The sequence below is a fragment of the Molothrus ater genome, chromosome 1 (genome assembly GCF_012460135.2).
Source record: "Molothrus ater isolate BHLD 08-10-18 breed brown headed cowbird chromosome 1, BPBGC_Mater_1.1, whole genome shotgun sequence".
Taxonomy (NCBI): Eukaryota; Metazoa; Chordata; class Aves; order Passeriformes; family Icteridae; genus Molothrus; species Molothrus ater.
Window position 1 is genome coordinate 38,855,769 of NC_050478.2, and position 14,809 is coordinate 38,870,577.

The 14,809-nt window shown below is 46.6% G+C and overlaps 1 protein-coding gene across 2 annotated transcripts; it reads right to left on the reverse strand.

The window, feature by feature from the left end:
* Positions 1-531: 531 nt before the first annotated feature.
* On the reverse strand, positions 532-14,771 carry NKIRAS1 (NFKB inhibitor interacting Ras like 1). Of its 2 annotated transcripts, none has more exons than XM_036403661.1 (5): positions 14,687-14,771; positions 13,567-13,660; positions 12,710-12,834; positions 4,939-5,180; positions 532-2,121 (listed from the first exon to the last, which is right to left on the reverse strand). In XM_036403661.1, exons 3-5 carry the CDS (start codon positions 12,801-12,803, stop codon positions 1,882-1,884), a joined length of 576 nt encoding a protein of 191 aa, XP_036259554.1. In that variant the 5' UTR covers positions 12,804-12,834; positions 13,567-13,660; positions 14,687-14,771; the 3' UTR covers positions 532-1,881. The 2 variants fall into 2 exon arrangements, with proteins under 2 accessions (XP_036259554.1, XP_036259563.1); XM_036403670.1 differs by lacking the exon at positions 14,687-14,771 and adding an exon at positions 14,307-14,323.
* Between the last annotated feature and the right edge of the window lie 38 nt (positions 14,772-14,809).

Sequence of the window (14,809 nt, forward strand, 5' to 3'; positions counted from 1 at the left end):
AGACATCTTCACTTATTTTGATTGATCCAAGGCTGATTCTAGTCCCTTCCAGAAGGGTTCTGCAGAGCTGAAGAAGAGGAACATGACCCATTCCTTGGTAAGAGGTTGCAGCGAGGAGGTGAACCACTGCTGCTCTGAAGTCACCTCCACTTCCCAAGCATGCAGGTAGATACAGAGTCTTCTGGGTAGGGAGAAGCCTGGAGCACACGTGTGTTCGGTAGGAAATGAGTGAGGAGGGAGTGTCATCCTGCTGGGGACAATGACTCTTACTGGCCAGGTGCGGGTAGGTCGTGCTATCGTGCTTACTCAGCTGCAGTGTGGAAACAATTGTATGTTCCTAGCAGGGCATTACAAGAGCTTGCTCATTCATAATTGCTCTCTTATCTTACTCCTTGGCCACAGCAATTCAAACTACATTGAGCAAAGCACATAAACAGTTTCGTCTACCTTCATTATAATGGTAGGGATTCCTGTTTAATTTTTAGTGAAGTGTACTGCTGCTCTGACATTAATAATGTTGACAGACCTTAGTAATGCTGACAGGCTTTATTAATCAGTATTCAGGAAGAGCAATACTATGAGCTTAATTGTGATCATTAAGCACATTATTTAGCAGTTATGATATGACAGTGCAAATAATGCTTGTGGTTTTGCTGATTCACAGTGAAATTCTCAGTATTTGTTCAAAAGAAGATTAATTTAATGGAAAATGCAGAAACTGGGTACTTCACTCTCTCTCCCTGCTCTTGCTTTCAAATATAAAGAAAAGCTAGCATTGAGTCAAACACAGCACATGCAGTTGTGCTCCTGCAGCCAGACCATGTGCAGCGCATGGAAACCGGGGCCATTTGTATGGGCATTGCTGGGTGTTTGCCCAGGGATGTCCCCAAAAATGCAGGCAGCCTCCTACCCTCCTTAGCCCCACCTGCAGAGCCATACAGAGCTTTGTGCCAGCTGCTGCCTAGGGGAGGGAGGGTGGATTGCTGCAGCTTGCCTGAGCAGCCAGGTGAGCGTGCCCTAAGCAGAGCCCAGCAATACCTCCTGCATACAAATAAATCCGTATAATTCTCAGTAAAATGACCACCTGTGGGAATGTGGGACACCTCTGGGATTTGTAGTGGACATACTGGAACAAACCCACAGCTGTGTCGTCCTTAGGTTGTTGTTCAATCAATGAGCTCTGAGAGCTGTTCTGGTTTCTACAAATGAATTCCTGACCTGAAAGCACTGCTTACTAGACTTCATTGACAAGGTTCATGTTGGGGTAATTCCCATAAGATGTGGGGGTGGTTTTTTATGATTTTGCTGGGGTTTTTTTTCTTCCAGACACTAGCAAAACATCAGTGGCTAAATCTGGTAATTGTTCCTCCTGCTCCATATCCTTCTCCTACAGCAAGAAACTGATCTCAGCCTCGCAGCATCAAAAAGCCCTGTGGCCCTGTTTAAGGTCAAGGTAAAAGAACTGTTGCCATTTCAAATATATCACCTTTCTAAATGGAATGCTTTATTGCAGTTAATACTTTTTGTGACTACAGGCTATAGATCTGCAGAGGGATTACATACTGGTAAGCTTGTTGATTTGTCCCTCAACATGGCTGTATCCAGGCATAGTAAAAGCCCCTGCTAGAGAGGTATCCTCTATCCCTTCCTCCTCCATAACCCTGGCTGCAAAATAACTGCTCTCCTAAAGTGCTTTTTGAGGCTTTTACCACCAGCAGCTTTTCCAAGCCAAGTCTATGAGAAGGAAGGATACCTCTTAGCTATAAGCTTGCTGATTTTATTGCTGAATGATATTATTGCTTTAAGTGAAACTGCAAGGAGCAAATGGCACAAAAAGGACTTAGACTGTGACCTGGCAGCAGGAGACAATGCTAAGCTAGTCTAGTTTTCACAGTTATTCCCTTTGCTCTTTCTTCCAGGCAAGGGAAATGTTGACTTGTTCTGGGACTGGGACAGTTTGCTAGCTAAGAAGGTGAAGGGTTCAAGCAGTGTTTTCCGATCTGTCACAGTCACTTCCCACAGTCTCACTTTCTCAGCCCTTGCCCATTGCTGTGCTGCTTCTGTTTCCACTTGCCTTTGGTCCAGGAGGTCAGTTTTGTTCCCCAAGACAATAACTGCAACCTACAAACCAAACAAGAGGGTGAGCTTTATACCAAAACCATCCACCAGTCACCATCATTTTAAACAGTGGGCAAGTACCAACACAGTTCAGTCTTGTTCTGTAACTTAGCACTGGCACAAGGTATGTTGCATGTAGATTAGAATACCAGGGTCTGGGATTTGAATTAGCCTCATCTGCTTATAGGTTGGAAGCTTGTTTTAATCATAGGATATGCAGGACTTCCCCTTTTTGCCACCCCACTCCCTGCCCCCAGTGATTGCTTGAAGGGAAACAATAGCCAAGAGATCCAAAGTTAAACAGCCCCATTCTCCACTTACTTGGCAATTGAGCTGCCCTGGACAAATGATAAGAGCATGACATCCGAGTAGGTCACAGCAGCAGATGCTTGAGGGATGAAAAAATGCACAGCAGCAGAGAAAGCCTGGATCCCACAGCAGTGGATTTTGCCGAGTTTGTTTCTTGCCCAAGCCCCATCCCACAATATAAATAAAGCCAACCGTGCCAGCAGCCCGGGCAGGCTGGGCTATGGGCCCCTCTCCCAGCTCAGCCCTGCTGGCTGCCCAGCCCCAGGGCTGAAGGGGACAGTCTGCTGAGAGGGGTAGATAAGCACCAGCAGTGTCCTCTGGGGAGTAGTTTCAAGAGCAGCAGAGCTCTATCAACTCAGATCTGCTGTTGTAAAGATCCATCAAGTGGCTTGTGTCACTATCACCCAGACAGTCCAGCGTGGCTGAGCTCGGTAGGTACATGAAGCCTTCCCAGTGCTTCAGCACTAGGAAGTGCCAAAGGCAGTGCTGGCCATGTGAAGATACTGCTCCTCCTTATTTTAAGTTAACTGTTCTCTAAAAATGTTTTAACAGCACCAGCTCTTAGGGGGAAACCATGCCTACATTTTTAGTTCAAGGTCCTTAGTCAAACTCTGTTTTCATCTCCATACTAGTGGTTTGACAAAGATCAAGTGATAAAGTCTTCTCTTGATGATGATTTGTGGGGTTTGCTGTGGCCACACTTGCTTGCTCTTTCCTGTTCAGGCTAACTTCAGAATGCCTTCTGCTTCTTTCCAGCTAAAGATGTTTGTCCTGTTCCTGTGAGGTCTGAGACTTCCTTTCTTTTCTACAGCAGTCCAGGGTGTTTGGAAAAATGCTGCTTAGGGTTTTTTTTCCCCTTCTGTGAAGGCTTTGAAAGAAGCTATAATCTTCATGTGTATTTACCACATGCTCCAGCTGAATTTTAGCTATGGCAAAGCTCTGTCAGTGTAACAGAACAAAACCTCTATTTAGTATAAAATTTGGCCAGGCTTTAAGGTGCGTGCTGGAGAGCCCCCACAGCCAGCAGAGGCAAGGAACCAGCCATCAGTGCTTTCTGTCATCTGCCACACAACAGGGGACTGTGCCACTCAACGAGTTGAAGTTCTGCCAGCTCAGAAGCACCATGTGTGGAGATACATCCCCAATTCAGTAAAGAATTCATTTCAGCAGAGCCCAGACTTTAAGTCACAGAATCATTAACCTGCTGATTAACAGTTTACCTTAAGGTGGGACTCCTGATCTCACCTTGTACACCTTAAAGCCTATCTTTATGGAAATCACAGGAATGAAAACTATTTTATGCATCTGACTGTGGCCACCACTATTTTAACCATGTTATCCTCAGTTAGAATCACAATTTTAAGCTCTCCAAAAGGACAAGCAAATTGGCTTTTTTCTAAAATACCTGCATGCACTGAGAGAGAAGAGTTCTGACAGGTAACACAGATGAGCAGGACGCAGATCCTGTTGGGACTGTGACTCCCTCTCTGCATTACAACATGCTGTATAGTACCAAATCAGGGCCATCACAAAACACAGTGCCTGGGAAAAATTTCCTGCTTGTCCACCTTTCCTTGCCCTGCAGGGGAGTTATGCTTGACTCCTGCATCCCTGATATACGTGACAGTCTGCAGCTCACACCAGCCCTACCACCTAACATGCCTCTTCTGTGTCTGCACATTCATCTGCCATCAAACCTGAGCCTGCCTTCCTCTACCACCCTGTGTGCTGTCAGTACAAAACAAGTTACATTTTTGCAAAGTCTCTCCCTACCATTATCCAATTAATTCTTCATGCTTTTTTTTTTTCTTTTAAACAGCATAAAACAGGCATTTGGAAAGCTGTAGGCTAAAGACATTTAACAGGGAAAACTACTCCACAATATAGATACTGTAGGAAAAGCCGTAATGCTAATGCCACATGCAAGTTATATTTGTTTAGCTAAGCTGGAACGCTGTCAGCTGAAAACACTAGCTGCTTTCTAAGGGAAAATAGAGCAGTCATTTCACACAATTGAATTGATTCAATATGGTTGTTAAAATACATTAAAGCTGCTTTGCCAATTGACTAATGTCTGGGAGACCCATTGTCAATTACACTAGTTTGTAAGCCATCAAGTACACGAATACAAAACAAACAAAGATAATGCCCTTCGTTACATTATTCTATGCACTTGACTTCCCCTGTACAATATCTAGAAAAACATGAGCTGCACTGCTGTAGACCATATGTTTTATTAGTCATAAGTGTCCTGACTGGTGCATTCAGCTGACTGAATTTTAGCTGTAGTAGAGGAAATAAGGAGGAAAAAAAAAAAGCATTCTTTTGAACGACCTGCATGATATTTGAATTAAGCTTCCCTGGCATGTGAAGGCCTCCTTTTTGCTGGGTTGCCCAAGGCTGTGGGTACCTTCATTTTCCTTTGTACACAACGTTTACAGAAACAAAAGCTGGGCTTTGCGACCTTAACTTCCTATCACTGCTACAGCGTTTAGCCAAGCATGCATTTACCTCCTTTTTGTCCCTGAAGACATCGATCTCCTTTTTGAGCAGTTCGACTCTCTGGAACGCCTCGAGGCTGGTCACGGCGTACACCAGGACGAAGCCGTCAGCCACGGAGAAATAGTGTTTGGGCAATTCCACGCCCTCCTGCAGGCCCCTGGTGTCATAAAGCCGCAACTGTTCCTTCACGCCTCGGTCTGTCTCCACCGATGCCAAATACACATCTTCAATTGTGGCACCCTCTTCTAAGCCTGTTTGAAAACAAGCAGGAATGTTCCACTGCTCTTAAGTACAGCCTCACTATAAGAATTCTTTGCAGTGCAGCAGAATTTTGCCCCACAGTAGCTTTTAGTGTGTGTTTTACAGAGTGACTTGACCAGGCCTTGCACTAGCTATTTCCAATAGTTTTACATTAATATGTAAGCACATGATTATGCCTGTAAAATTAATCTATGCAACATGCACATTCAGAATAGGATAAGATATATGCTCTCCTCCCAAGTTTTCCAAACTCCAACCACCCAGTTGCACCAGTTCTGTGCCAAACATGCTGCAAAACAAGCCTGCCCAAACATACCCATTTGGAACAACAGCCAGGGAACACCAGATAGTCAAGTACTAACATCTTAAGCCTACTTCTTTGCCTCATAATGAGCTGGATCATACTGCAGAAGCAGGAGCCAAAGGGATAATTCTGGAAATGAACGTGTATTAGTGGTATAACTAACCCATACGCGAAATTAAGCCAGAAAGGGAAGGGGATGTTTGTAGACAAACAAAGTTCCATACTATATTCACTCAAATACACAGTGAGCTTTTTCCATCCCCTAGGGATTTAAAATTACTCCGATTGGAACAAGTTCATTTACTGCAAGGCAAGAGCATGCGCAGGGTAACAAGCTTTCATATATGTATCGCCTGTTCCACCCTGACTCTCTGCATACTGGCCCTCCTTCCCTCCTCCTCTCCACACAGTAAATGTGAGGTAATTCAAGGCAGCTTGCTTTGAACTAATTAAAATTATTTTTTCCTAAGCCAAACCTGAAAACACATCAATCACCTTAGCTTTGTGTTCCTCCTGGATGCAGGTGCATAAGGTTACAGGTTGAAACAATCTATGTATAGTGTAGCTGGGCCACTTTCAGAGTTGGTTTTAAGTATTCATATGAGCCCTCTGCAACCCACGTTTTTGCCTCCACTGCACTCCTATATACAATTGTTTGCTGCTGCAGGACTACAATAATGAGTCCTGCTTTATTCTCTTTGTCTGTCAAAAAGGGACCATTTTTAGTGTATTGTTTAAGAAAACACAAGGGATTATCTGGCCTATGAAAATAAGGATTTTGCTATATTTAATGGCACTATTCAAAACACTTCACACTGACAAACAAGCTAAAGCATTCCACCCACGCTGACGGTTTCCCGTGATGTATGCAGCATTCCAGTGCAGGAAAGTGGCACAAGCTGTTCTTTTTGCCCCTCTCTGTGCAGTCTTCATAGATCAAACTCTTACTAGGTTTCCAAAGATTTAATTTGTCTCGCCTCCAAATATAGCCATGTTAATGTGTGGGAGCAAAACTAAGAACAGAAGGACAAAGCAAAGGTTAATGAAAAGAGGAAGCACAAATGCATCCTGTGTGATTGTAGAATGTGTCAAAGGGTCGCTTTTAATGATTGAGGTAGTAACAAAGCCCTTTCTGGATATAGCACTGTTGTTTAGACACAGCACTATATTCTTGCTCTGCCTTGCTGCATTGTACAGACAGGTCAAGGAAATATCTAGCATCAGTAAACATGGCTTTGGCAAGAAGGAAGGAACCATAAGTACCTAAGTTTTCTTTTTCAAAAGCAACAAATAATATTGTACAGTTTTTAATCCTCTAAATGCTACATTGTAATCCAACAGCCTCTAATATATCCTTGTTATCCTGTGACAATCTCTTCCTAATGGCATTAAAAGCAGCAGTGAAAAGTGTGTATTTTAACATCCTATTTAAAAACTAAGAGGAAAATTTAAGACCTGGGACTTAACTCAGCAGAACAGAGCAACAAATTTTGATGTGAAATAGGGGGGGCACTTAGGAGGGAGTTGAAATTTATGCACCAGTATCAGATTCCAGAGGTGAAATTTCACCTACATGCACTGGGGGAGGGAGTATATACAAGTAGTTTCCTAAGTAAACATAGACAATTTTTAGAAATACCTGTGCCACCTTATTCTAGGCCCTGCTCCTAAAGCCCAAACCATGTACCAGCTGTATCTTGCTGACAATGTCATTTGCATTTCTTGTTAGTAGCATCCCATTCAAACACTTCCTAGGTCTCCATTCAAAAGTGGGTCAGGCAAGTTGTTGTAAGAGAAGCAACACTAATCAGTGTCCTAGAAAGATGCTGGCACCATCCCATCCTCCCTGCCACAAAGATCCTGATTCTCCTTCCCTTCACTGGCATCCCTGGGCATCCTTCCACCACCTCCACCTGGGTGGGCAAGGGCAGCTTGTGCTGGGAAGTTACTGTCCTGCAGACTGCTGCCAGCTTGACTAGTTTTTCCATGGAGCAGAGCACTGCAGTGGGCCAGCTTTCAGGTTCAGAAGCTGGAGGGGTGAAGGGGAACTAACAAGATAGTGCACAATGTCACACTTCCTTTGAAAACTGAAGATATAAAAAATTTGGAGAGGGAAAGGAGGAATAGACAGAAGTGATGCTACTCTCTAGCACCTACTTAGCCAGTGCAAATCTTAGGAGAGGCAGAAAGGTCTTTGTTTTTTACCAACTGTTGCCACAGAGGAACTGCAACGGGAAGCCTCAGTCATAAACTGGGTGTCTGGTTGTTCCAAACCCTTGTGGCTTCCAATGAGGAAAAGAAAAGGCTCAATGTACTAATGAATACTGCACACTTAGGCCAGGCACAGCAGATAAACTGCAAATACCTAAGTAAATCAAAATTTCAAGAGGGATGGAAATTCGAAAGTTCCCAGTTGGATCTTGAACATTGATGCAGTACAAATTTTGTGTCTTCTTGAGTACTTTTGAAGATTTTCTCTGTAATCCCCTTTTCTCCTTTTTCCAGAGGAATTCCAAAGAGCTCCTAAAACCTGCTATTCCTTATGTTTGTTAACTGCAGCAAAACAGGCTTTTCTTATTAAGATCTCAAAAGATCTAAATAAGTGTATCAGAGGGTCCCTGACTTGGGAAAGAGGTGGATAAACCTCAAAAGGAGCTGATCTGTTTAGCTGCTAGGGAAGTACTGGTCCCACCAACAAATAGCCAGGTTTTGACTCTCAGTTATTTATATTCAGTTCCATTTTCATCTATTTCTAAAATACAAAGCTGACTGCAACTCTATCACCAGGTAGTTTTAATTTAAGAAGTGAAGATGTAAAAAGGCATCTCTGCCCATGGCAAGGGGTTGGAAGGAGATGATCATTCTATGATTCTATGAATGCATAATTAGGTTAATTAGCCTCCACATCCAAAGTGTGTAAGCCAAAACCCCAAATCCCTCCAGCTGGAACAAGTAAGGCAATTTCTCTCATTATGGCTTCCACCACAGTAATATATGGCGTTTAAGAAGATCTGAAGTAACTGCTTATGAATAATGTGACCATACCAGCTATTTACACAGCTAGAAGGCAGAGATAAGTTTTCTACAAGGGAAAGTTCTCATCTCCTCCTGTTGAGCTGATAAGTTTTAGTATAGGCTGAGAGGCCAGAAATATTTTAAAGGCAGAAGAAAGACTCCCTTCTGCACCATCACTGAACAGGAACACTGTTTAAGGAAAAATATCCATCTTCTTTACAGACATGTCCTGTGCCAAAGCTAAGCCAGCAAGTCTCCTGCTAGCCTGGCCAAGAGAGGTCAGGCCAAGCAGTGCCAGGTGCCACAGGTACTTAGTGGGACAATCTCCTGCTGCCAGTCAAGGACCCTGTTCATGACTGAGGAGACAAGACTGGCCCCTCTTTCTTCAGGACAGCAAGGTGAAGGATTTGGATGAACACAACACTTAAGTCACAAAAAGAGAGATCATCCCAGGTATTAGGCAATCACAGAATCATCAAATACTTAAGGCTGAAAAAGATTTCTAAGATCAGTGAGTCAAACTGTTCAATCAGCCCTGCCAAGCCCATCACTCTATCATGTCCCCAGGTGCCATATCTGGTTTTTGACCACTTCCAGGAATGGTGATTCCACCGCTTCCCTGGGCAGCCTGCTCCAATGCCTGAACACCCTTTCAGTGAAGACATTTTTCCTAATATCCAATCTAAACCTCCCCTGGCACAACTTGAGGCCATTTCCTCTTGTCCTGTTCTTTGTTACTTGGGAGAAGAGACCGACCCCCACCTGGCTACACCCTCCTGTCAGGTAGCTACAGAGAGCAAAAGGTCCCCCTTTGGAGCCTCCTTTTCTCTCCCAGCTCCCTTAGCTGCTCCTCATCACAGTAGTGCACCAGAGCCTTCCCTTCACCACCTTAATTTTCCTTCTCTGGACCCACTCCAGCCCCACAATGTCTTTCTCATAGAGAGGAGCCCAAAACTGAACACAGGATTCAAGGGGCTGCCTCATCAGTGCTGAGCACAGGGGGATGATCACTGCCCTGGCCCTGCTGGTCACACCATTTCTGATACAGGCCAGGATGCCATGGGCCTTCTTGGCCACCTGGGCACACTGCTGTACCTGTGTATGTACCACATTCACATGTACAATCCTTAGCAGCTATTTGCCCTGACCTATGGTGATATAGTCCCTACATGACTCAATGCTAAATCTGCACCCACTTAAAACATTTCCTTTGGGTTTTTTTTTTCTAATTCATTGTATTAGTTTGGCAAGAGTGTCTGCCTTGCAATAGCTACATTATTTTACATGGCTCTGAGAGTGTCTCTCATCAATTTGTCCTCTCCTTTCCCATCTTGGGACACAAGGTAAATTCCCTTGCAGTTTAAAGGCTAGCACAAAATCCAATTTTGTGCTTGTTGCTCACAAGCTACAGGGAACAGATAGTCCTTTTTTGGGTTATTCCTCCTTCCTGACTACTTTTTCCTATTTGACCTCAAACAATCTTGGTGCCTTTGCAAGAGTGCTAGCTGCTGACCATGTAAGTAACAGTGGCACTTAGGGACTTCATCCATGGCCAGGGAGACCTGAAGGTGCTTGTTTTTCTAGGAAAAGAAACAGTGCAACTGGGTTTACAGCACCACCACCAAGCACACAGCCAGGAGCACGGGCTCAGAGCCAAGGGCTTTACATAGCAGCGTGAAACCTCCAAGGGCTCTAATCACTTCCCTGACACCAGCTGTGCCACCACTCCTTTTTACAGGAAAGTCAACAGGAGGCACGTGAGCACTGACAAACTCGTGGCTGATTTACAGCCAGGAGGAGACCCTCGTGACAGTGGCTGTGACACCTTGGAGAATGGCAGCAGACCTTGTGCTCTGAGCCTCCAACCAAGTTCTAGCGTGCCTCTTGTCACTGAGAGGGGGATGTGCCTGCCATGAGAACGGAAAGACTCCCCCTGTTGGCTCGGCCATCCTCCCCGCGGCTCCTGGGCCCTTGGAGCGGCCGCAGAGCTGCTCCTGACGTCAGTCAGGAAGCACAGGTTTTGAAACAGCTTGTGTCCCTGTTGCCATGCCTGGTGAGCTGCCTTGCTGGTTGGCTCTGAACAGACAGGCTTTCAGCAAACACACTAGTCCCTTCTTGCCTCCAGCCAAAAAGGCCAGCAGCCAAGATGTACATATCAGCTTTCTGGAGCTCACAAGCTTTAGGAAATGTGGATCAGGATCCTGTAATCATGTTTCAGGTGTGAAGGGCCACCCCTGCAATGGTAGCACCATTGTGCAGTTTAAAGCAGCTCAGCTAAGGAGCAGTCAAAGACTCACCATTCCTCAAACTGTCCTTGTGTAGTGGGATGCTCACAATGGCATCCTGCCCATGCAATTCAGCAGTTAAATCAATACAGAGTGGACAAGTAGCTGAAGGTCTTCTGGGAACTATTTCCACTAGCCCATACTCCAGGCAACCCCTGCCACAACTGCCTATGTGCTGAGAAAGAGGTAGGGAGGATGGTGACCACTCAGCAGGACTGCCAAAAGCACCAGTTCATTGGCCCATCCCCTCAAGTGTGCCTGATGCCTGTGTAAGGGATACCAAAATTTCTGGGCCATGGCCACACATCTCTTGGGGGTGCAGCAGCTCTGTAATGACCCTCTCCATATCTTCATATTGTCTCTGCTACTTGCCCTCTTTGTCTGAATGTTTTAGGAATATGATTTGACCAAAAGCACAGAAAACAGGAAACTTTCTTCCTTCTCCCCTTGCACTCCCCATCTGCTATCAGCTGTTCCTTCCCTTACCAGTAACTCCAAAAACTGAGAGCAGAGCTGCAGGCAAGGAAAAATTATCTTTTTAAGTGCAGGGGGGCCGGGGGAGAGGTCTGCATTGCTCCATGGCCAAGCTGGAGCAGGGCATTTGGGAGTGACAGAGGGACACCCACAGCTAAACCCCAGGCACGAGGCCTCCCTCTGGTTATGTCAGCCAGTGTCCATGACGTTGTATAATCATGTTCATGGCTGGCTCCATAAATAGCTCCTCTGATCAGCAACACCCGAATATCCTTCCTGCCGGGGTTGCTAATAGCAGGCAGGAATTAATGCAAGGCAATACGATTTAAGTAACGTGGCCTTGCTCACGCTGCTCGGGTGTCTCTGACAGTCTCCCAGCCCGGCACAGAGGAGAGGCAGGTTGGCAGCAAAGGGAAAAGCCTTCAGCCTGCAAAGCTTTGCAGCCTTCACGTTGAAAGCTACACGGGGCTACGTGCCTAGCGCTCAGTAGGATGCTGGAAACAGATGTTGCTGCAACATTAGAGGAAATCCTCCTTTTAAACACGGGTATTAGCACACAGTTCTGTATCACGCTTTGCCAGCAGATTCCTCCCATCCACACATTTTAAAGGTGCAGTGCTGCAAAGCACCATGCTAGAAATCCTTGTGTTTATCCAACAACTTATCCCCAACGTCTAATTTACCGGCTCAAGAAAAAAATGCAAAGTGACTAAACATCTTCTGTCAAAGCCCTGCTGCCACCCCTTGTTTCTAGGTGAGGCAGGAATAATTTGTCAGCCTGATGATCATTGCCCTTCCTTTCAAAGCCAAATGTGGAAACAGAGGGAAACGTGCAGGCTCTGCCTTTGTTCCCTTTCTTTTGTGCACAGCAAATATCAGGCATCCTCTCTTCCTCTGTCAAGTCTGTTTTCCCCATGGGGGTTTCTTAGAGAGCAGAGACACTTGGCCTTCAAAACTCAGCATAGAACGTGGAACCTAAAGCTGAGCTCTTTTTCTTTCCATAGCTTTGATTGAATGTTAGCCAAAACCAAGGAAAATAAAGCTTTAAGAAGATGAAACAAAAGTCTAAACAGCATCTACACTTATCATGTGACAGCTATTTATTTTTCAGGCGTCTACGGCATCTTTCAGGGAACGAGATATTTCTTTTGTAAATACGCAGCAGGCACATCACCTACTTTCAGTGTTTGTTTCTTTTTAAACATTCTTGTGTTTAATTACTGGGAACATCATGGAACGGGTTCTTCTCCACGACTCTTAAAAATCCATAAGCAAGGGACTATGAATTTTAAGAACAGCCCAGAGATGCCAGAAAACCACATAAATTTCCTCCTTCACCTCAGTGCAGTTCGCAGTCCTCCATTATTGGTGTTTTGGGGCCCACACTGACCAAGATGCTAGAAAAGGAAACCACCTCCCCCCAAAAGTAAAAATGTCTCACCGACAGTGTGCTTTCCATAGAGAAGCTGCTCCAAAATCGCAGTCTTTCCCACTGAGGCCATTCCACAAACCACCACCTTGTAGCCCTTTCCCATGCTTCCTGAGGGCCGGTTCCACAGCGGAGCCCTGTGCAGACACGGGAGGCTGTGAGCCCGGCACAGCCCCGGGATTGGGATGGGGATGGGCACGGGGATGGGGACAGGGACGGGGATGGGCACGGGCGGGAGCCGAGCCCACGGAAGGCGCAAGGCAAAGCGCGAAGCAGCGGGGGCACAGCTCCCTCCCAGCGCCTGCCAGTGACTGATATTTTTAGGACTAGAGTTTCCTCCCACACCATTTTTTTCACGTTTTAGGCTGCTGCCAGTGGTGCTGATGCTTGCCTGCAGCCTCGACACTTGTCCTGTCAGGTTTGGGGAGACTGGGAGCACTGGAGCATGCACACCCCCGGGGCAGGGTCTGTGTTTGTTAGTGTGTGTGTGTGTGCACGGCGTTATCGGGCTTCCTGGGTTTGCAGTGGGATTGATGGTATCTCATGGTACCAGGATGGCTTCTGGAAATGCAAGAAAATGATGGTTCTTTCCCTTTTATTCTGCTCACAGAAAGTTTCTAGCAAAATCCATAAAATGGATTAGGAGCTACAAAACAGGAGTGTTAAAGGCAGAAGCACAGGAAAGCAAAGGCAGAAAGCAGGTGTTCTTGGTCTGCTTTAAAGCAGTTTGATGGCCTGGGGGTTGGTTCTAGCAGGAGGCATCCAGCAGCTTGGGGCACTTCCCTCTGCCAGTGAGCCATGGCAGGGCAGCAGGCCCTGACTCAGTTTGCTGATTGGAGCCATTTCCCACAGAGAGAGCTGAAGAGTACCTTTTCTGGACCAGGAGGGGCTGGCGTTGTCCTGCTTCAATTCCAGTTTAACCAGGTAATGCTTCACAAGCCAGGGTGCTCTGAAAAGGATACACTGAAAAACAGAAAGGTCATCCTGCAGCTGCAGGTAGGGAGGCAGAAAGGACTTGCAGGCTGGGAAAGCCTAACTCATAGAATGATAGAATGGCTTGGGTCAGAAGGCAGCTTCAAGATCCTCTCCTTCCAGCCCCCTGCCATGGGTAGGATGCCAGCAATCAGACCAGGTCACTCAGCCCCCCATCCAGCCTGTGCCATGCCACATGCAGGACGGAGGGGAGCAGGGACAGGAGCAGATCAGTGGGTAAAGCCAGGGCCTGCAGAACCAGGGACTCCATGGTGCCCTCTCCCTACCGTCTGCTGAAAAAGTTTTAGGATTGGTTTTAGGACTTTTTTTTTTCCCCTTAGCATTTATTATATAGAATAGAATCATTAGGTTGGAAGAGACCTTTTAGATCATCCAGTCCAAACATTAACCCAGAACTACCACCGTAACCACTAAACCACATCATCCAGCACCAGATTTAGATGCCTTTTAAACCCCTCCAGGGATGGTGACTCCACAACCTCCCTGGGTAACCTTTTCTGATGCCTGTCCTAACAGTGAAAATTTTTCTTCTAATTCCAAATCTGAGTTCCCCCTGTCTCAGCTGAAGGCCTCTGGTCCTCTCACTGCAGTCACGGTAGAGGAGACCAGCCCCCACCTCACTACATTCTCCTTTCAGGGAGTTGTAGAGAGGGATGAGGTTCCCCTCGAGCCTCCTCTTCTCGAGCCTCCTCTTCTCGAAACTAAACAAACCCAGCTCCTTCAGCCGTTCCTCATAATCTTACGATTTTTAAAATAATTATTATTTTAGAGAGATTTTTTTTTAAGGCTTCTTTTCAGGGTTTTAAGCAAAGTCCCATCCCAATCCCGGACCGGGGGCTCTTATGGGGGCTGGGGAGCGGGGGTCTCTCGGGGGATGCCACATCTCTCCAAGCCCCTGCCCCAGGTGCAGCCCCCGTGCCCCACTGCCCTGGTCCCGGAGCGCGCCCCCGGCCCCCGAGCGCGCCCCCGGGGCCGCCCCCCGCCGCGAGCGCGCACCTGGACAGACAGCCGTCCCGGCCGGCCCACGGACCCGCGCGGGCCCGCCCCCGCCGCCCATTGGCGGACGCGGGGGGCCGGGCCGGGCCGGGCCGGGCCGGGCGGGCCGGGCGGGGAGGGACG